The sequence below is a fragment of the Benincasa hispida genome, unplaced genomic scaffold (genome assembly GCF_009727055.1).
Source record: "Benincasa hispida cultivar B227 unplaced genomic scaffold, ASM972705v1 Contig737, whole genome shotgun sequence".
Lineage (NCBI taxonomy): Eukaryota > Viridiplantae > Streptophyta > Magnoliopsida > Cucurbitales > Cucurbitaceae > Benincasa > Benincasa hispida.
Window position 1 is genome coordinate 5,893 of NW_024065081.1, and position 21,218 is coordinate 27,110.

The following is a 21,218-nucleotide window of genomic DNA, read 5'->3' on the forward strand; positions in this document are numbered from 1 at the left end:
AGGATCTCGTTTATAAAGGAAATCTTGCTGATTTTGTATGGAGGATCTCACTCTAGGGGGAAATCTCGCTAGGAATTAAGGTGAGTATCGCTAAGATTTGACAAGAAAAGCTTGATATCGCTCTAGAGGATCTCGCTGGCATCGCTCAGGGGGATCTCGCTGACCTCACTCAAGGGGATCTCGCCAGTAAAGCTGTCTGTATTAATGGAAGTTCCTTTAATAAATGAGTTATTTGAGGTATTTTACTATGTATTCTAAGTAGTTTAATCGGGAATTATATATTTTCAGGCCAAGAGAAGCTAGGGGAAGCGTATAAACCAATAAGAGCCTAACGAACTGTGAATGACTAAGTAAACTTAAGGTTTCTAATACTCATGCATATATAGTCAAGTAAAACACAGTGACATTAATGATGTAATTATACTTCCTCAAGCAACAAATGGTTGGAGAATAACTTAATGCATATTTCCCAGCTTGTATGTGTGTAACACAGGCCAAGGTATGTCATGTAACCATTACAAAAGCTATGTTTCTGATTTTGATATATGCTTCCTAGAGGAAGGCTATGAGAAAGTGAGTTCTTGTGTAAATGAGTGGCAATGGAACAACTCTTGTGTAAATACTAGGCAATGAAACTTAATTTGATGTTACAAAATACACATTTGATACCGAAGGACGTTGAGAAGGTATCTAACCAATTTGGTACGAAGGACATTTGAGAAGGTACCTGACCAATTTGATACCGAAGGACATTTGAGAAGGTATCTGGCCAATTTGATACCGAAGGACATATGAGAAGGTATCATAGTAGCTCGATACTGAAGGACAAATTTGAGAAGGTATCTGAGTGGAAGTACCTAAAATATGATGGTACTTAGTGTGGCCACGTGCATGTAGCCAGTTATGAATGAGAGACCGAAGTATGGGTCTCTTGGTCGGTAATAAACGTTTGGGAGCTAGAGCGTTTAGGCTCGTTCTCAATTAGGGAATAATAATGTTTAATGATGTCTGAGAATGGTTTACAGCTACATTTAGAGACAATTGCTTGAGTTTACTCATTGGTATATTTACATGTTTATAGTGATGCTACGTTTGTTACCTTACGATTCTATAGTCACTCACTGAGCTTTTAGCTCACAGAATTTCTGTGTTTTCCCTTTTCAAATAGCGGTCAGTTTTCTTAAGGTTGATCCTTCTGCTGCTTGCCACCGAAAGACTCGGCTTATTAAAAGACTTAGGTTGATGATCTATTTATGTACACATGTTTTGTGAGGGACTAGGGCTTTTGTAGGAATTTTTGGGCCACCTGCAAATATTTTTCTATAAAAGTAATGTCTTGGCTGTATGCATGTATTTATGTAATCTTTGTAGAACCTTAAGGGAGGTTAGCTGTTTGCGTATATTACTAATGAGATGAATAGGTTGGTATTTAGATTATAAGGCTTGGGTGGTGAGTGCTGGCAGTAGGACTAGTAACTACCACGGTCATATCCTCTTCCAGAATAAAAGGGTAATATGGGAGGGGGTGTGACAATCGACCTCTTACTTCTGCTTTAACTACAAACTAGTTTTAGTAGATGTGTGAGTTTTATAACTATTGTTTGTTTCGGGCTAGGTAGAATTAATGACACCTACTTTACATCGAACAAAATTCACTAGAGGTTGTGTTTCTTTCAGGATTCACTAGAGGTGGTGTTTTCTTCGGGGCTCACCAAAGGTTGTGGGTCCTACGGGACTTACTAGAGGTAGTGGGTATACTTAACTACAGTAGGATGAAATCCAGATATTCATGTAGATATGTGTCCCATGGGACTATGGGCGTTGTTGATATTTTTAGGAACGGATTGTTTTATTTATTTATTATGGACGGATGAGACTGTACATGAATTCATGAGTTATACATGGCTTATGCGTTTGCACCCATGCGTCTGAGGTCATGCGTCAGAATGATGATGCGTTAGACTAATATGCAATGACCACGCGTTCCTATTACAAGTTTTCTTACGCTCGCGCCAAGTATAACGCAAACGCAAGTTTCTCGGGTAATCCGAGGTCGAACATGGAGACTTGTCACTCAATAATTCTTGTGAGGCAATGCGTTTGAGGTGATGAAAAGGAAAATAAAAAGAAGTTTAATAGATGTACAGACTATTCCTACTCCTAACTAAACAGATTGAGCAATAGAAGACTTGCAATGAGAATAAGCAGAGACACAACAACCATTAATGCATAGTAATGTTTATTATCTTAAATCGCCCGAGTAATCCCAGCTCATTACACTAACGTGTCGTACCTTTAGGTGGTCAGTCGCATGACTATATTTCTATAGTGCATGGTTGCGTCGAGCATAAGATTGTGCCTATCTCTAGAAACAATACGAACCTTGCTTAGTGCGTTTCATCCCTTACCTTCTCAGGCAGTTAGACGCGGCTACTTAACTCGTAGACAAGCAATGCAACATCCCATAGACGGGCGTTGCCACAGCCTTTCACCAAGCAAAGAGGATTAACTTACTATACTTGCACAACGCACACCTCTCGGTGGGTTGCCACATGCGTCCTATCTCTAGGCTACATAATTGAGCATGCGATTGACTTTGATAAATAAACGCTGAAGATAAATTATGATAGAGATGAAGATGATGAAGAAGATGGTGATGGAGGAAGTAAGATTTGCATTGATCACAAAATATCTTAATATCTCAAGCTAAAATGCAATACAATACAAATATTAGAAGGGAGATGAAGGACTCTGCGTCAAGGCTGCCGATGGTGCCATGGATGAATGGTGGAAATGTCTCTTTCGAGCTCTATCTCCGGTGAATGCTCCGATCGTCACTCGATCTGGGCTATGGAGATGAAGAATTCTCACTGGAAATCTCTCTCAAGCTCTCATCTGTGATCACAAACTTCTGCCTTGAGTAGAAGCTTGGATGTCTCAAAATGAAAGTCTCAAGGGCTATTTATAGAACTTGGACATCGACAGCTGTAATGATGAAGGTATGGCTCACTGCTACTTTTGTCGCGTTATGGGCGTTGTCACATTGCCTTATATTGTTGATACTCCTAAGGTATGCGTCCGAGCTTAATTTAGCTAAAGTTATCAACGCGTTCTATCCATCTTGCGATCTTTTATTATGGCTGTCACTCCGTGGCCGCAATCTCTATTTTTTCACCGTGTTCCCCATGCATTGGATGCATGCGTTTACTGCAACTTCCATGCGTTGGACGCACGGGGTTGCTGTCTTGCGTTCGTCTTTTGCGGTCGCCTAGCGTCAATGCATGCGTTTGTTCGTGATTGCTTATACAAATGCATGCATTTGATTCCTGTAGTAGTTACAAAATCAGACACTTTGGCACGAAATAACGCATAATATTGGGTTAGTGAGGTTTTAGGTGCTTATCGACGCAAAACTCGATTTTTCACAAATTTTAAGTATTATCATTGCATTTTCTCCCTGTTAACCCTCATAATTCTAAATAAAAGGCTTATAATAACTGGCATTTCTGCCAGTTATCACCCCCCCAAACTTAGAATCATGTTTGTCCTCAAGCATGCGATACACTCAAGAAATTCTTAACTCACCTTTCTACGTTCCTTTGTGATGACCAGCTTTTCAGAATATAATTAACTCGTACCTTTAACCATGGTTGTAATGCTTTCCTCTACTTTGGTTGCTTCTTCAAAGAGATCTTTTATAAGTTGAAATTCGGCAAGCCCTTGCTCAAAAACTTTTTACCCATTCTCCGCAATTTTGCGTTCAGCTCATGAGAATGCGTTCATTTAAAATAATTCAAGCTCGTGCGTTTACTTATTTGAATGCGGCATTGAACCTGGTTACGCTCTTCGTTTTGGCTTACCCCCACGTGTGTCATGCGGGCATCCAACTTCAGTTGCGTTCCATATCAAGCTTCAACTCAACTGTCTTGCTTAATTTGGCTTGTGCTAGACAGAGGAGTTACGCTGATGCGTGGATCTGGAAATTTACTTCGTTTTGGGCTTGCCCCCACGGGTGTCATGGAGACATCCAACAACGGGTAAATTCCTTTACAACTCAACTCTTTATGAACATGGGTTTCCCATTTTGCGTTGAACGTGGAGTTGTTATTTTTAAAAAGTTTTTTTTTAAGGAAATGACCGCAATGTGATGAACGCATTTCTCTGAGACTGCTGCCACCACCTTCCCACAACTTAGAGGTGGGCAACGTTCTTACTACAATGTTTGAAAAAAAACTTAATGGAATGTGATAACAATGTTGAGCAAAGGTTTGCACACAATGCAACTATAGACTTTCACAATTTGAAGAATTATACTATTAAGTGAGGAGACGCCTTGCGATGCCTGGCTAGAGACGCGGTGATATTATTTGTGGCCATCATAGATGCATGCGCAAAAACCGCAGTCAGACAAGGAGAATTTCAAAAGGATTATGCATAAAGAGTAACAGAAAATAACCTTAGGTAGAAGAACGCATGCAACAATGCGTTGGAGTTCATGTGATAAAGCTATGCGTTAAAGGGTGTGGAGGATCTTCCGTTATAACTGCGCACCGAGGAGAGTTATTATCGCACCTACAAGGAGCAAATGCACCACAACCAAGGTAGCAGCCGCATATCCAAATAACAATAAATAAAAGTGATAACCTAAACTAAGAAACAATGTAAAAGATAGAGCAGAAGACATTCCTGAAGGAATTGGAGTGTTGTCACCTGTCAAAGAGTCTCCGATGCAAGAGATGACTCTCAACTGTTTGGGTCAAGGGGTTCGCCCTGACCGTTGGAGCTTCCAGCAGTTGTTGGACGCATGATGATTGACATGCGTCTTGGACTGCTTTCAGCTCATGCGACAGATAGCCTTTCTATCTCGGGGTCAATATTTGACTTTCAACGCATCGCCTATACTTCAAATATTGTTTGCAGCTTGGTCACACAATCTACAATACGCCTAAGATTGAAAGGGTGCTTATAAAAAACACAGAACTTCACAAAACATTAGCTGCCAAGTCCCCGGCAATGGCACCAAACTTGTTGATATTTTTAAGAACGGATTGTTTTATTTATTTATTATAGACGAATGGGACTGTACATGAATTCATGCGTTATACATGGCTTATGCGTTTGCACCCATGCGTCTGATGTCATGTGTCAGAATGAAGATACGTTAGATTAATATGTAATAACCACGCATTCCTATTACAAGTTTTCTTACGCTCGTGCCAAGTATAATGCAAATGTAAGTTTCTCGGGTAATCCGAGGTCGAACACGGAGACTTGTCATTCAATAATTCTTGTGAGGCAATACGTTTGAGGTGATGAAAAGGAAAATAAAAAGAAGTTTAATAGATGTACAGATTATTCCTACTCTTAACTAAACAGATTGAGCAATAAAAGACTTGTAATGAGAATAAGCAGAGACACAACAACCATTAACGCATAGTAATGTTTATTATCTTAAATCGCCCGAGTAATCCCAGCTCATTGAACAAACGCGTCGTACCTCTAGGTGGTCAGCCGCATGACTATATCTCTATAGTGCATGGTTGCGTCGAGCATAAGATTGTGCCTATCTCTAGGAACAATAAGAACCTTTCTTAGTACGTTCCATCCCTTACCTTCTCCGGCAGTTAGACGCGGCTACTTAACTCATAGACAAGCAATGCAACATCCCATAGACAGGTGTTGCCATAACCTTTTACCAAGCAAAGAGGATTAACTCACTATACTCGCACAATGCACACCTCTCGATGGGTTGCCACATGCGTCCTATCTCTAGGCTACACAATTGAGCATGCGATTGACTTTAATAAATAAACGCTGAAGATAAATTATGATAGAGATGAAGATAATGAAGAAGATGGTGATGGAGGAAGTAAGATTTACATTTATCACAAAATATCTTAATATCTCAAGCTAAAATGTAATACAATACAGAGATTAGAAGAGAGATGAAGGAATCTGCGTCAAGGCTGTCGGTGGTGCCATGGTTGAATGGTGAAGATGTCTCTTTCGAGCTCTATCTCCGACAAATGCTCTGATCGTCAATCGGTCTGGGTTGTGGAGATGAGGAATTCTCACTAGAAATCTCTTTCAAGCTCTCATCTGTGATCACAAACTTCTGCCTTGAGGTAGAAGCTTGGATGTCTCAAAATGAAGGTCTCAAGGGTTATTTATAGAACTTGGACGCCGACAGCTGTAATGATGAAGGTATGGCTCACTGCTGCTTTTGTCGCGGTATGGGCGTTGTCACATTGCCTTATCTTGTTGATACTCCCAAGGTATGCATCCGAGCTTAATTTAGCTGAAGTTATCAACGTGTTCTACCCATCTTGCGATCTTCTATTATGGCTATCACTCCGTGGTCGCAATCTCTATTTGTTCACCGCATTCTCCATGCATTGGATGTATGCGTTAGACACATGGGGTTTCCATCTTGCGTTCGTCTTTTGCGGTCGCCTAGCTTCAGCGCATGTGTTTGTCTATGATTGCTTATTACAAACGCATGCATTTGATTTTTGTGGTAGCTACAAAAACAAACACTTTGGCATGGAATAACGCACAATATTGGGTTAGTGAGGTTTTAGGTGCTATCAACGCAAAACTCAATTTTTCACAAATTCTAAGTATTATCACTGCGTTTTCTCCCTGTTAGCCCTCATAATTCTAAATAAAAGGCTTATAATAACTGGCATTTCTGTCAGTTATCAGACGTGCTTACGTTCCACCAGATATAGGCATCTAGAGGACATATATGCCTAGCATGACCCCATTAGTGGGGTTACTTACTGAGTATTTTATACTCACCCTTTCTCATGTTTATGTTTCAGGTAAGGGTTTGGATGCGCCGACGAATGACAAGAGAAATCTATGAACGAGCCACTGAGGACCCGTTTTCATGCTTCTGCTCATGTTTTAAGAGTTCTTTTATGTTTTTAACTTTCGGTCTTGGCATTTGAAACTTATCATTTGAGATTTGTTTTCAGACTTATTTATTTCCATTGATGACTTATGGGTACCCTATCATTTGATTTTAATATTTGAATTTAATGAAGATCTTTTAAGTTACCTTATTTATTTAGCATTTATTTCACTATAAAAGAATGTCGTTTTAGCTTCCATGCATGCATGCGTTTAGTAATGGCCTAGCTTGAGTCCTAAGAAGTCGAGTCGTTACAACACATGTCCACCTCCGATTCAATTTTGTTTCCATCATTCAAGTAATCTAAAAGATATGTTACTCTCATTCTTCGTTGTTTGAAATCGTTCAGTACATGGATTTGATTAGGGTTCATTTAGGGGCCATTTGAGCCAAGAACTATCCTAAGACTATAATAATCATCTCTTGCTACAGTAAATATTATTTCAAAACCCTCAATTAGCTACAATCAACACTATTTCAAAACCTCCATTTGCTACAGTTTTTACTATTTTATATTAATCAATTTTTTTTATTTTTTGCTACAGTGTTTATATTTCCTTCTCGAACTAAAGTAGTTTAGACCTCAAACATGCACTATTATAATCCAAACTAAAATAATCGATACTCCAAACACAAACTATCATAACCTAACTATAATAACCTATGACTATAATAGTCAACTCTTTCCTCCAAACGCCCCCCTTAGTACATAGATATAAATCGCATAGTTTTAAATATTCGATCGTATAGCTTTTAATACTAGATTACATAGATTCATATACTAGATCACATAGATTTATATAATTGATCGTATAGCTTTTATTAAAAGATCGTACAACTTTTGCTCAACGATCGTATAGCCTTTGCTAAACGATCTTATAACATTTAATACTAGATCGTATAGCTTTTCATACTCGATCATTTAGCCTTTCATACTCGATCTTATAGTTTTTAATACCCGATCATATATGTTTGCTAGATTGTAGATCGTGCACTCAGTCCCAGTTAAGAAATATTTTCCTGCTACTGTAACTTGCTTGGCCCACATTGGCAAGACGAATGCATTGATCAAGAATAAACTAACCAAAACACATATGGGTATGTTCGAGAAAACATGCTTTGTTCCACTACTGAACGTCGACCCTGTATTCAATGGCCAGCTTGTGCATCATTTTCTTTTAAAGGAAGTCACCAATGAGAATCCAGATGTCGTAAGCTTCGACATCATGGGGAAGGAGGTAACATTCACATAAGATAATTTTAATTTGGTTACTGGGTTATGGTCGACTGAGGAAAGATTGGAAAGGGATACCACCCGTGGGAGGCTACAACATCTCATCCTCGGACCAAAGGTAGATAACAAACCAATTCTCTACAAGGATGTTGACTCTACATTTGAAAAGTTTAGATTTGCGAACGACGAAGGTGTCGTGAAGGTTGCATTGGTATTATATATAGAAATGGTGACGATGGGAAAAGATAAGAAAACCCAATTCGATTTGAAGACACTTAGGATCATCGATGATATCGAAGTCTTCAGACATTATGATTGGTCCTCGGTCATATATAAACAAACATTGGAAAGTCTGAAAAACATTTTGCGCGGGAAAAATGAGATACACGAATTAAGGAGATAATCAAATCCCAAATATGTCACAATTTATAGTTCCAGGCACATACTGTTCCAATTTATTTCAATATCAAATCCCAAATATGTCACAATTTATAGTTCCAAGCACATATTGTTCCAATTTATTTCAATATCAACTTATCTATTATGTTGTACATTCAATTGTGTAGTAATGAGTTTGTGAATTGTTGTCCTTATCTAGTAAGTTCATAGCTACCAAAGTCAGCAAAAATACAATCCTATATATTCTGAAGTGGACATGTTTCGGTAGCGCCATCTTGGAAGATGCTAGAGAGGGATGTCTTCCAACCCAAAAAAGTAAGAATGTATTTCTATATACACTGCAGTTTACCTTAATTGTGAAATCGTTTAAAATAAGATAGATCGTGCAGTTAAAGTTAAACGATCGTTTAGCTTAAACTAAACGATCGTGGAGCTGAGAATAGACGATCGTTTATATTTAACTACGCAATCGTCTATCTTAAACTGTGTGATCGTGTAACTGACCTAGTAATATATTGACTATTGTTTGTCATCTGTAATTGACTTGTTGTCATCTTTTATATACAGACTATAGTTATTCCGAGACTTGTACCGATGGCAAATGAGATGAGGTACAAAGAAGATCGACTAATTGTACTCGATGTGACCCAAGTGCTTGAAGAAAGAAGAATGATTGATGAGGATGTCCCCAAAGGTGGTGGTGATGTTGAAGTTGATAAACACTCCTCTGACCAACTCCCCACGAACGTTGAATTTAGGAATTTGATCATGATGAGGTGGTTGTGGGACATGGTGATCATGATGAGTAAGATATGACCAACCTCCCCTCAACCCCTAATTACTCAGTCCCTAAAGTACGATCTTAATTCCATGAAGACATATTTAAAGTATTGTTCATCTTCTATTTCAACCTCAAACAAAGCATCTAGATTTGCAAGTTTAAGTGCTTCATTGAATGCCTTAACAAAGGCATATGATCCTTCTAGCGACCCTCGTGCATATACCAATGTATATTCTCGTGCGGGGTAAGCCCGTCCGTAGCTTATATTCACTCCATAATCTTTTCATACATCTTTAACTATATCCCTTGGGCAATATGATCAACTGATTTGATCATATTTGGACTTAATTAAGTGTCTAATAACTTAACTCTTAGTCTATCGATGATTACCACTCCTTAACTCAAGTGCGCATGTATGTATGCTTGGGTACTTTGTCACCTTAAAGGAATCACTTGCTACCAATTTTTTTGCATGAATCTGCCACTTACATTCCTCCACTAAACATCGCACGGTTAACAAGCTCTTCGTTGACTTCTTTACACATTAGTGAAAACTTTTTCTTATCGCAAGCATTGACAATTTAACAGATAAATCATAATTGGAAAAGAAAAGCTGACCAATCTTTATATCCTCGTCATTCAAACAATCGTGAGGTACTGAGATAAGTTCATCATAAGATGGATCATCAGATAACAGGTACATCTGTGAATGGTTGGGTATGAACACTTGGTTGTATTGGATTTGAGGGCATCACCATCGGTGGAATCGGAGCAGGTGGAGTTGGAACATGAATGAAAGGTATTGGAACTGGTTGTGGACCTAGAGGTTGTCCATATCCATAGTCAGTATAAGTCTGTGAGGTGCATCTTGTTTGGATGTTGTGACCCATCCAAGTTTCATTTCCATCATCCCCCCAGATTACATGGCTCAATATTCTCATTTAGCGAAAATCTTATGTATTAATGTAGTTGGAACGCCAAAGTTTTGACTAGTTGGAATGGTTGGAATGGTCGGATTGCCTTGATGGTACATGTTCTTAGTGTATGTTCCATGAATATCATGTTGTGTGACTGATATAAACAGAGGCATCCGGGATGCATTACTGCTTTCTAAAAAAAACTAAGGTTTTCATCATCGACTATATCAATCGGGGGAGCTTGGATCAATAAATTGTAACAACATTTGATGTGTATGTCAAATCTATCCAGATCGATATTTAGTCGTTGGTGTAGAAGACCCACTAGTTCACTACATGATATATTGTGTCTAATCTTTAGACCTTTCATGTGGCCGCCAACATAATTACTTTTGGTCTGGTTCCACTCCCCACCATATTATACAAAGATGTGAAGTAACGTCATTGATTTGTAATACGTCAATTACAATAATCGATCAAATCTTGAAATTACATAAACAAAAATTTGTGTGGCAAACGATCGCCTACAAAAGGGTATACGATCATATATCATAAGGTACACGATCGTATACCACCATATATACAATTGTATAAACAATGATATACAATCTAATACCTAATAATACACGATCATGTACCTCATGATATACGATCGCAAATACAATGATACACGATTGCATATATAATGGTATACGATAAAAAAAATAATGGTGAACGAACGTTTAAAACTTTCGGTTAATACTTACAGTATTTAGAATGATCTTCTTCAAATGCTCGCTCTAGACCCACAAAATAAATTGAATGGAGTTGAAAGCGATCCGTGTTCGACTGAAAGTGATAGAGCAATGGGGAAAGTGATAGTGTTCGAGTGAAGCTGAAGAGTTGAAAATGATATTCCATTACATGTCTCATGGTTAAGATCCAATAGCATTAAATTCTAATGGTACAATGTTGGTAGAGAATAAATAGTTGCATTCAATTATGGTGGGTTATTCGATGGTTGGAAGGGAAGATCAAATGATGAATAAGAGTAAAAGGAGGGAGAGTAACACTTAAAAATCGGGGGCAGAAATGGTATTTCACATATGAAAAATGTTAATGAGAATAAAGTTTTTAGAAACAGACCATCCATAGAACAGTTTTTGGTTTTTGAGTTATTTTGTTAAATCTTTCAAAATTGAGGGTGCTTTTCCCATTTTTTTAATTCATAATTCGGTGAATTGCTAATATAAAATAGTTTATATATATATAAACATACGTACATATATATGACTCAAAATAGTTGATCCTTCGTTTGGTAACCAATTTTGTTTTTTGTTTTTAAAAATTAACTCTAAAAATAAACAAAAATAAATATGGTAAATAACATTAAATTCTTTCTTTTAAATAAGAAAATTTTCACATGTAGAAAAAAGGTCAAACTATTTACAAAAATAATTAAAAGAAAACACCGATAGACTTCTATCAATGCCTATCAAATAGTACCAATGATAGACTTCAATCAGTTTCTATTACTGATAGACTTCTATCATTCTATCAGCATTTATCAAAGAAGATTAAATTTTGCTATTTTGTATGAATAGTTTTTCTTTTTTTTCTATTTTTGAAAATCCTCCTTTTAAAAGAGTAAGCAAAATTAAAATTTCAATTTTTACCTATAAACAGTCACATCTCACAATGTATTTATTTTTTTAAATACAATAATGTAGGGAAATTCTTATAAATAGAAAATTTCCAAAAATATTTAACTGGCAAAAAAAGTGTTTTGTACTTTTTGCTACAATATATCCATTTTCACATTATACTTCCAGTGTCATCAAATTAAACCCTAAATTTAGTTAAATATTACCATTTCTACTTTTTTTTTTCACTAACTAGAAGCAATATAAAAATCTCCGTAAACTCACTAATTTTAATATTATCAAATTTTCACAAATTAAAATTTTGTTAGTGCACAAACTAGTCGTTGAATAATTTACCCATACTCTTTGGAGTAATTGCTAGAAATATCACAATGTTTGAGAGTTTACATAGATAGCCCATTTATTTATTTTTTAAAAAACTTTTTTTTGGTTCCCCCTCTGTTGATGTTTAAGGATGAAAATATCTCGATATATTTGTATATATATGTAGAATCACATATCTGATAGATATACTAGGGGATAAGATCTTTTTTCTCCAAATTTCACGATATATGGTCGATATTGGCGATATAACTCTGATATATCTTTTTAGGCTAATATCTTTTGCAACTCAACAAAATCGTGGATATTTTGTGGATATATCGTGAATATTTCGTCTGATTATCTCTACATATCTCTTTTTTTCCTCCAATATCAAGCTTTTCTATTGTGCTACATTTTTCAATTTTCAAATTTTTTTATTTTTCAATCCAAAAATTTCATTTTCAAAGAAATTAAATTTGGAAAAATCACAAAAAAGACTTAGACTATGACCATAAAGCTGGTGGAGAAGGAATTAACCTCATCATTGGAGAATCTCAATTCACGCATGCCACACAAGACTCCAACCATGACCATAGAGTTGGTGGACTAGGAATTGGAGCAATAAGAAAACCTTTCATTCATAGAAGGTTCACACATAATGATGCTCAGATTGATATTGACTCACTTGTTTTAAGTATATAGGGAATGTGTTTGGAGAGTCAATATGAATATGGTCAATACGTCTATAACAATAGTAACTATGGCTATTCTCATAGTAACTATAATCATTCAAGTGATTATGGTTTTTGTGATTATAGCGATGAGTTTAAGACATTGATCTATACTCGGGGACAACTTCCTCGTGAAAGTGATAAAGATTAGACTAAGAGCCTCTAACATTCTTCAGACTATCCTTATTTGAGCGAAACATAATTTGATCCAAGGTATCCTCCTATTGGTAGCATTGGGGTTTATGTTGAGACTCATGAAAGACATACTTTCAATTATGCTAAAATTAAATTTTTAACATACCATTACTTGGGAGTGTCATCATCAAATGAATTATACTAATGTTGGTCCAATACCTCTTAGATCATCATTTTATTATTGAATCTTGTATCTGACCTTCATTTTATTTGACCTAGACTTTATTAATAAAATATTCAGTTCATAATAAATTTTCAATCTTCATTATTAATTGTTATTCCTTCACCAATCATATTTAGTTTCTAATTATTTATTCATATTTGGCTTCTAACTATTGATTTATATACTTAAAGTCATTGTTTATTACTTAAATAAGTTTGTTCCAAAATTTCACTAAAAATTTCACGATATTTTTATGAATCTTTTTGGTATCCCTGATTTGTTTTTTTTTCAAAATATTCATCAATATTTAAAGATCTATAGATATATTCATAAATTTGACTTACTGATATTTATACCGTGGGTTCTAGGTTGATAAATCCTAAAATGGTATAAAAACAAAGAACGGAAAAGAAATTTGTAAACGTTTTGAAACGCTTGAACTTTGCAACAATATGAATAATTGTTAAACACAAAGACAGGTGTATAGACCATATGCAACACTTTAAACTAAAAGGTAACAATATCAACAACAAAGAGAGAAAAAAGTGATTGTGATTTAATGACAGTACACATTCAAGCTCAATCAATTGTATAATATTGCAAGTTGTAACAAATCACTCCCAGCTTTCTGTTGTGTTCGTCTAAACAGATAATTGTTAGGCAATCTGTTAAACATATCTCAGTCAAGTCTGAAGTAACAACATTCAACAACCATAAAGGAAATCGGAATCCCGTAAGGCATGGAGCTCTTTAAAAAGAGGAGTGATACTGATTAACAAAACTCACATGAGAAGACGCTTCACGGACAAGACGATGAGCAGCAAGATTGCTTAACCTTGGGTAAAGAGAGAACAAAATGACTTCCCACCCTTGCGCAACTCATCTGATCTCATCGAAGAACTATTTGTTTACAATCGATAATACTATTGACCGATTACAACTTACTAAATTCCACGACTACATACAATAGCTTTCTCTCAGTGACCCCCAAGCATTCAGTTGTGTAGTATAACTCTTTTGTTCGGCTCAAATAGATCCCTGTTTTTCTTCTAAAAATGAGAGTATGAATATGATACAAATGGTAATAAATATAAGTGCAATCTTGTTAGTATGACAAAAATAACATAACATATTGATGGCGTATCTCATGAAAGCAACCAAGATCTCCCAAGAAGTTTAATAAAAGGAAGCAACCAAGATCTCCCAAGAAGTTTAATAAAAGGCATCGAGTAAGTACCGCATTGATGGCCTGGGTGCTTCATAGAGCTTCCAGTATGATTCCGTTTGATGTCCGAGAAATCTCACAGCAAAGAAGGGAAGCAAAAAAATTCACAAATTCCTTTAAGTTGGAAACTGAAGCTATAGCTACTGCTTCATAGAGCTTCCTGTATGATTCCATTTGTTGTCCGAGAAATCTCACAGCAAAGAAGGGAAGCAAAAAAAATGCACAAATTCCTTTAAGTTGGAAACTGAAGCTATAGCTACTGTTGTTGCTGTAGAGATGCCTGGATGATAGACGTAAGAGATGGATGGATTCGGGCTGTTCTTAGTGAGCGAGCTACGCTCCTTCCCTCGGTGTATTCTTCTCCCAGTGGCCACCTCGGTCGAACGTCATACTGGGGACAAAACCGAATATGTAAACTTGAGAAGGATTGAAAACCCAGAAAATAAAAGAAAGATGCTGTCATCATAAACTATAACATTCTACAGGCTCTTCTAATCATTTTGGACAACATATTTGCATTCATAACTTGAGAAGGGGCAGATATCAGATTTTGATAACCGGGAGCGGAGTTTTGCTTCCCTATACCTGGGAGAACCTGTACCCGCCTTAAGCCTGGACTAAGGAGACATCAAGAGTTTTTGATATTAAGCTCACCCGAAAGATCGAACTTGAGACCTCTAAGTCGACATGACCAAAAGACCCCAAGCCCTTGCCAATGGAGCTACCCGGTGCCTCTTTTATAATTCTTATCTATGCTTAATAGCAAAACCCAAGCATTTGATAGCTTCATCAACTAACTCGTTCCTATTTTATTCAAGGGGCAGAGGGGTTACAGATGAGGATTAGAACCATACCATAATATCTTCAGGTTCATCAGCTGGTGGTGGAGGATCAAATCTCCCAACGCGAAAATGCTCAATGCCCGTCCAAGCCACCATTACACCTAGGCCAACAAAATTAAAAGTAATCGGTGTCCTACGGCGTGAAACAAATACGCATACAATATGGTGTATAGATTATTAAATTTATTTAAATAAGATTGCACCAGGAATGGTCAACAAAGCCGTTGTATATTAAGCAGATCAACATTTTTGCATAAGAAATCGGCTACTTTATTAAGGAAAGCTCTCTATTTCTCTCATAAACACACCAACAACACTTGGAGCTAAAATGGAAATCATGAGCATGAATAATTTTCAAGTGATAATTGGTCAACCTGCAGTTTGATGTCACGGGTTCAGGTTCTGAACTGTCAATTACTCAAGTAGACACAAATATATCCACCTTTAACCATCAAGTTGATCAAAAGAAATTATACCATTATCAGTGCAGAGACTGGGAGGAGGGCAGACAAGCTGCAAGCCCTTCTTCCTGACAACCGCAGTAAGTTGAGCCCTTACATACTTATTTGATGCAACACCTCCAGAGACTACCTGCATAGGCAGAACATGAGAATTCCTCACTTCAATAATGTGGGCAAGAAAATGTAAATGTAATTGTAAGATGAAAGAGTAATGAGAAATAAGGGAATAAAAGAAGTTTTGCAGCTCATTTTACCAAATGTCTTATGGATGGTTCTATTTTCAATGCCCAATCAATTGCTCGTTCACATCTTTCCTCTAGATGTAGCACTGCAATACGCTACAATAAATTTCACGCGGATCAATTGACGTAACAATATAAAATTAGTCCATACAGACTGATAGATACCTGAAAAGAGGCAGCAATATCAGCCCTCACACTTCTGTCTTGGATGCTTGCAGAAGACAGAGGAATTTTTGCATCACTGCACACGGCATGTACATTCATCAAAGGACTGAGAAAATAAATTAACTGCTCTTAAAAATGTCAAAACGGCAACTTTCAACACGTGAAAACTCTCTTTAATAAGCTTCTCAGACAGGACAACCATCAACCCAGTTCTTAGCAATCTGAGGGAACTGTAGTGATGGAAACAAACTATGCAAGACAAGAGACCCAATTACTCAGACAATACATTGTGGAATTAATAGCATGGGTTACTTAAATCCTGATAGAGATATCGAAACTTCAAATCTATGCCTGACCCTTTATATATTTGGAATTTCATCTTTTCTGTACATTTTGCCATAACGCCAACAACTTGGTTAGTTTCAGCTCAAAGATTATATGTGATTCTTGCTGGTGATATTGTTATTAGAAAGGATGAATAAGAAAACAAGATGAGAAAACAATATCTAGCAAATTGATTTCTTTTATAAAAATTGTACGTATGCACATTCTAGATAAATACACACATGTTTCGGGATTCAATAGCCAGCCTGACTTGAGTCTTCAGCCCCGCATAGGAGAAGTTGCAATCTTTATGTTGCTTCATTGGAGTCTAAAGGAAAAAAAAAATTCAATACTTAATACACACTAACATAGAGATATATGCTTAAAAATTGTTTCTTATGTTTATGCACCACCTATACAATAAAAACATGCATATGCAATGACAAACAACAGAGTGAGTTTGAAGACTTACTGAGAACTTGATCGATTCTGGATCCCCCTCTCTGGCAAGCTCCTCGATAGCCGGCCCACCACTCTTCCTCAGATCAAGACCAAGCCATTTGGCAGTCTTGTCATACGCCTCCCCAATTGCATCATCTATTGTCGTTCCAAGTTGTATGTATTGGCCAAGATCTTGGGCAAGAACAAGTAAGTTGTGCCCCCCTAGAATGGATAGGCATTAATTTTCTATTCTTTAAAGTCCTTGTCAAAACTCAAAAGCTTTAATGCAAGCAACCAAAATAATTTTGAGTCATCCTAATAACACCTCCAAGAAAACCGGATAATTTTCTCCTCAAGGAACAGCTAATTGAGGAATAAACTGATATGATGGCAGACAAATTTTGCCTCTAAAGTCATGGAAAAGATGCATTAGTAGTTGTCATACTTTTCCCTTTATGCATCCTACTCATGAAGCATTCAAAATTACAGCACCAGTTCTATTCATGAAAAGTTGAAGTTCAACCCAGATTGACAAATCAACAATCAGAACCCAAAGCTCTCCATTGCTCAAATGTTGTTGAAATGGTTTAAAGAATGTACTGAGTATCAATTAATGAGATGGCAGTGAAAAAGCTCGACCATTTAAATGTAATGCTACCAATAAAAAACTGCTTAGATCTTAACAACTATTTAGAAGTTTTCCTCTTGCATAACATTTCATGGTTGGATTTGGAGATGTCTTACCAGAAATGAGCAACGCCATGAAAGGAAATTGCAATTCCCGTTCAACTAGTCTACAGAATGAAGAAGAATTTTAATCAGAGAAGTAGCCTACAGAAAGCACAAACCAAACCAAATATTCATCCTCTGATAGTAAATACAATCATGCTGTTAGCTCTACCGGAGATAGGTATGGAAGCCAGTATTCGTATATATCTAGGTATGCTGCTAGATAAGGAACTGAACCTCACGCCATAAACGGAATCCCTATCCTTCGCAATCAGCTTTTCTTTCGGAAAAATTTTCCCAAATTAACAAATAAAAGCCAACCCAGATCCAATTTGCAAGGTTAATTTGTTGTCCATACCTAGCTACCAGAGCATGAGCCTCCATGTGATGCACCCCAACAATAGGTAGACTAGAGCTACCAGCAATTTTTCGTGCCTTCTGCACACCAACTGCATTTCAATTGCATGGAGAATATAGGTCCTAAGGATCTCCTATTAAAGATAAATTTCTTTTGGATAATTAAAGATAGAAAGAAGCCAAACTGATTATGTACTTATGTGTAATGATTAGTGAACAGGGCCTATTTCTATACCTACAAGCCTAAGAACAAATTTCCAGAACACATAATCATTGATACATATATCCAAAACCTTCTTTTCATGGAAAATTATAGCTTACATATCTGTTTAACAGTGACTAGTAACGAGATCAAGCAATGGTTTTGCATTAGCAAAAAGATGTGTGCAGAGAAAACAGAGTAAGACTTAGGACTTAAACCATAAGGGGGGAATCCTGCAAAATTACCACGGAGGCAGAGGCTCAAACCAGGGCCAATGGTTACAGCGACTGCAGATAAATCCCTTTCTGTTAAGTTAGCCTTTTCCATTGTTTCCTGCACCACCTGTAGTTGACAGGCAAAAAGGAATTGGAGCCAACGTGAGAGTGAATAGCAAAGATGCGGACATTGGACTATTTAGTATGCCTTGCAATCGTAACCTTGTCAATCACTTGTGCGTGCGCTTCTTCTGCCATTTTGGGAGCAACACCTCCATACCGAGCAAGCAGCTCTGCCTTCACGTGGAAAGGATAAATTTAGACCCAAATGTACTTCAAGAAATAACTAAATAACTCTAAATAGATCATTACTTAAAACAGAAGCTGGTTATTAGTATTACATTCTTGTAAGATATATGTTCAGTCAAACTGGCTGAACAGATATTAATCAACATGTTTGAATAACAAATTTGAAACTCGTTCTGCTGACTGAAGTATACTAAAACCTCGCATTACGAATGTGCAAGAGATCCTGGGAATAAAGGGAAATTCATTGATGTTAACTTAAAGATAAATACCTGAGAAGCTATGACTTGGCTAAGAATTTCACCATTGCCCTTCACCTAAAATCATCAATTAAAAAAACCCTGATTAACATTAACAATAGTCAAAAGCACTCGCTCGAAAGCACGCAAAGTAAAAAAAACGGTGTCTCTAGCTTACAATGGCAGCGGCGGTATCATCGCAGCTTGTTTCGATGCCAAGAACAATCAAATCGTCTTGCGGCTTTGAAATCTGAGTGTGCAATCCAGCAGAGCTGGTCGTTTTCAAAGCAGAAAATCGGGTAGCTGAATCATTCAATGAAAGACCTGTTCCAACCCAATTGATTCGTAATAGCTTGCGAAAGTTGAGGGCTTTCAAAGTATTGAGCGCGTAAGGAAGTGAAGGTTTTGGGATAAGGTTTAAGCGGGAAAGTGACGAAGAAAACGCCATTACCACGGAGAAGCAGCGATGCTGAAAGTCTGAAGGGTGGAAGAATACGAATATCCAATTTCCTTTTTTTTTCTCCCTAATATATCCAAAATGTAAATGGGATTTAAAATTTTTTAAAAAATAATAATTAATTAATTAATTAATTTTTTTTTTTTTAAAAAAAAAAAAAAAAAAAAGAAGGAAGAAGAGAGAGAGAGAGAGAAATGGGATGTTATTATTTGAGTTCGACGTCAAAATAAAATAAGCCAACAAAAAACTTATTGGTTCTAGCGGATAGATTACCCAAGCAAAAAATGCGAAATGCCCCCATTTTTAAAAAAATGTCGAATGAGTTTTTACTGACGTAAAATTATGATAAAATTACCAAAATATACTCGCACGCACGCAAAAAAGCAAATTTGCTCACCCTCTCCCTCTCGCTTGCATGCGAAAAAGACTCATTTTCTTTCCATTCTCGCCGATTTCGCTCTTCATTTCCTCACTGATTTCGCCATTCCTTTCCTCACACAATCTTGTCAGGTACCCGACATTAACAATTGCTCTCTTCGAAGCTGTTCATGTAAACTCACCGTGCCAAAGAAGAAGAAGACGCACCGGAGAAGAAGTCGGAGAAGAAAAATATGCAGAGGAGGAAGTTGAGAGAAAGGAGGAGGTAAAAGAAAAAAGGAAAAAAGGAAAAAAAATGGAGAATAAAACAAGAAAGCAAGGACAATATTGTAATTTCACGTGATTATGATCATCAAATGGTCATTTGATATTTTTTCAAAATTTGGGTCATTTGATATTTTATGCCTTTAAAATGGATTTTTTGGGTAATTATCTCAAACTTATTCCTTCATATAATAATATTGACAGTTGACGCCTGCTAAATAATTTTAGAAGTTTAAAAACCAAATAGACACAAAGCTACAAAATTTATGACCTAAACTAGTTATATAAATTAACTAATTATTATTGTAAATGTAATATTGTAGATATCCATAACCTATTTATGTTACAACAAACTCATAACCTTCATAGGTTATCCAATCCCATAACCTTCTCCACTTTTACCTTGTAACATACACTCCACCATGCCCTATAAATAGGGATGTAAGGTACCTTTGTAAAAGACACCACAGTTGAGTTCAATATTAGCTCTTTGTTTCTCTTATGCTTTTCTCTCTTATCTTGCTTTCTTTATTATTTTATTGTTCACATTCTTCTTATTTCATCACACGTTATCAACACAAGTCTCTATCACTTGGGAGATTTTGTTGAGATTAGGGTTGATTCATTGGAATACCAAGAACAATAAAGATCCTACATATTAGTTAGGTATTTAAAATTAAAGTTTAAAAAGGTGAGTACTCTATTTAAACCATATATGTGATTTATGTGTTTGTGAATTGATTGTTAAGATATATTTGATTAGATCAAATTATAAACTTGATATAAGTATTATGTGAGCATTGAAATTAAAATCCTTATAATTAATCTTTAGTTGCTTGTTATGTAATTGAGTTAGGAAATTACGGGAGTTGTGATTCCATGGGTAAGAGATTTAAATAAAACTTATGAGTTGTTGTGCAAACCTCTCTCTAATCTATATCACATGCACACAATGCATTTTGAAGTACGTTGAATTCTATTCTCAATTCAATTTGTTACTTTGCCAACTGTTTGTATATATATAATTATAGACATTCTCATCGTATTTTCAATCTTTGTCTTTTCAAATTCAATTTGATTTTAATAAAT

At 36.4% G+C, this 21,218-nt stretch overlaps 1 protein-coding gene across 2 annotated transcripts; it reads right to left on the minus strand.

The window, feature by feature from the left end:
• Window positions 1–14,025: 14,025 nt before the first annotated feature.
• LOC120070000 (probable tRNA N6-adenosine threonylcarbamoyltransferase, mitochondrial) lies at window positions 14,026–19,533 on the minus strand. Of its 2 annotated transcripts, XR_005479750.1 has the most exons (14): window positions 19,209–19,533; window positions 19,064–19,108; window positions 18,708–18,782; window positions 18,516–18,612; window positions 18,070–18,160; window positions 17,727–17,776; window positions 17,014–17,204; window positions 16,784–16,869; window positions 16,218–16,293; window positions 16,065–16,148; window positions 15,826–15,940; window positions 15,362–15,450; window positions 14,520–14,898; window positions 14,026–14,320 (listed from the first exon to the last, which is right to left on the minus strand). XR_005479750.1 is itself a non-coding variant. In XM_039021851.1 (13 exons), the coding sequence occupies exons 1-13, from the start codon at window positions 19,476–19,478 to the stop codon at window positions 14,764–14,766; spliced, it is 1,404 nt and encodes a 467-aa protein (XP_038877779.1). In that variant the 5' UTR covers window positions 19,479–19,533; the 3' UTR covers window positions 14,026–14,763. The 2 variants fall into 2 exon arrangements, 1 of the variants encoding a protein (XP_038877779.1); XM_039021851.1 differs by having other exon boundaries at window positions 14,026–14,898.
• Between the last annotated feature and the right edge of the window lie 1,685 nt (window positions 19,534–21,218).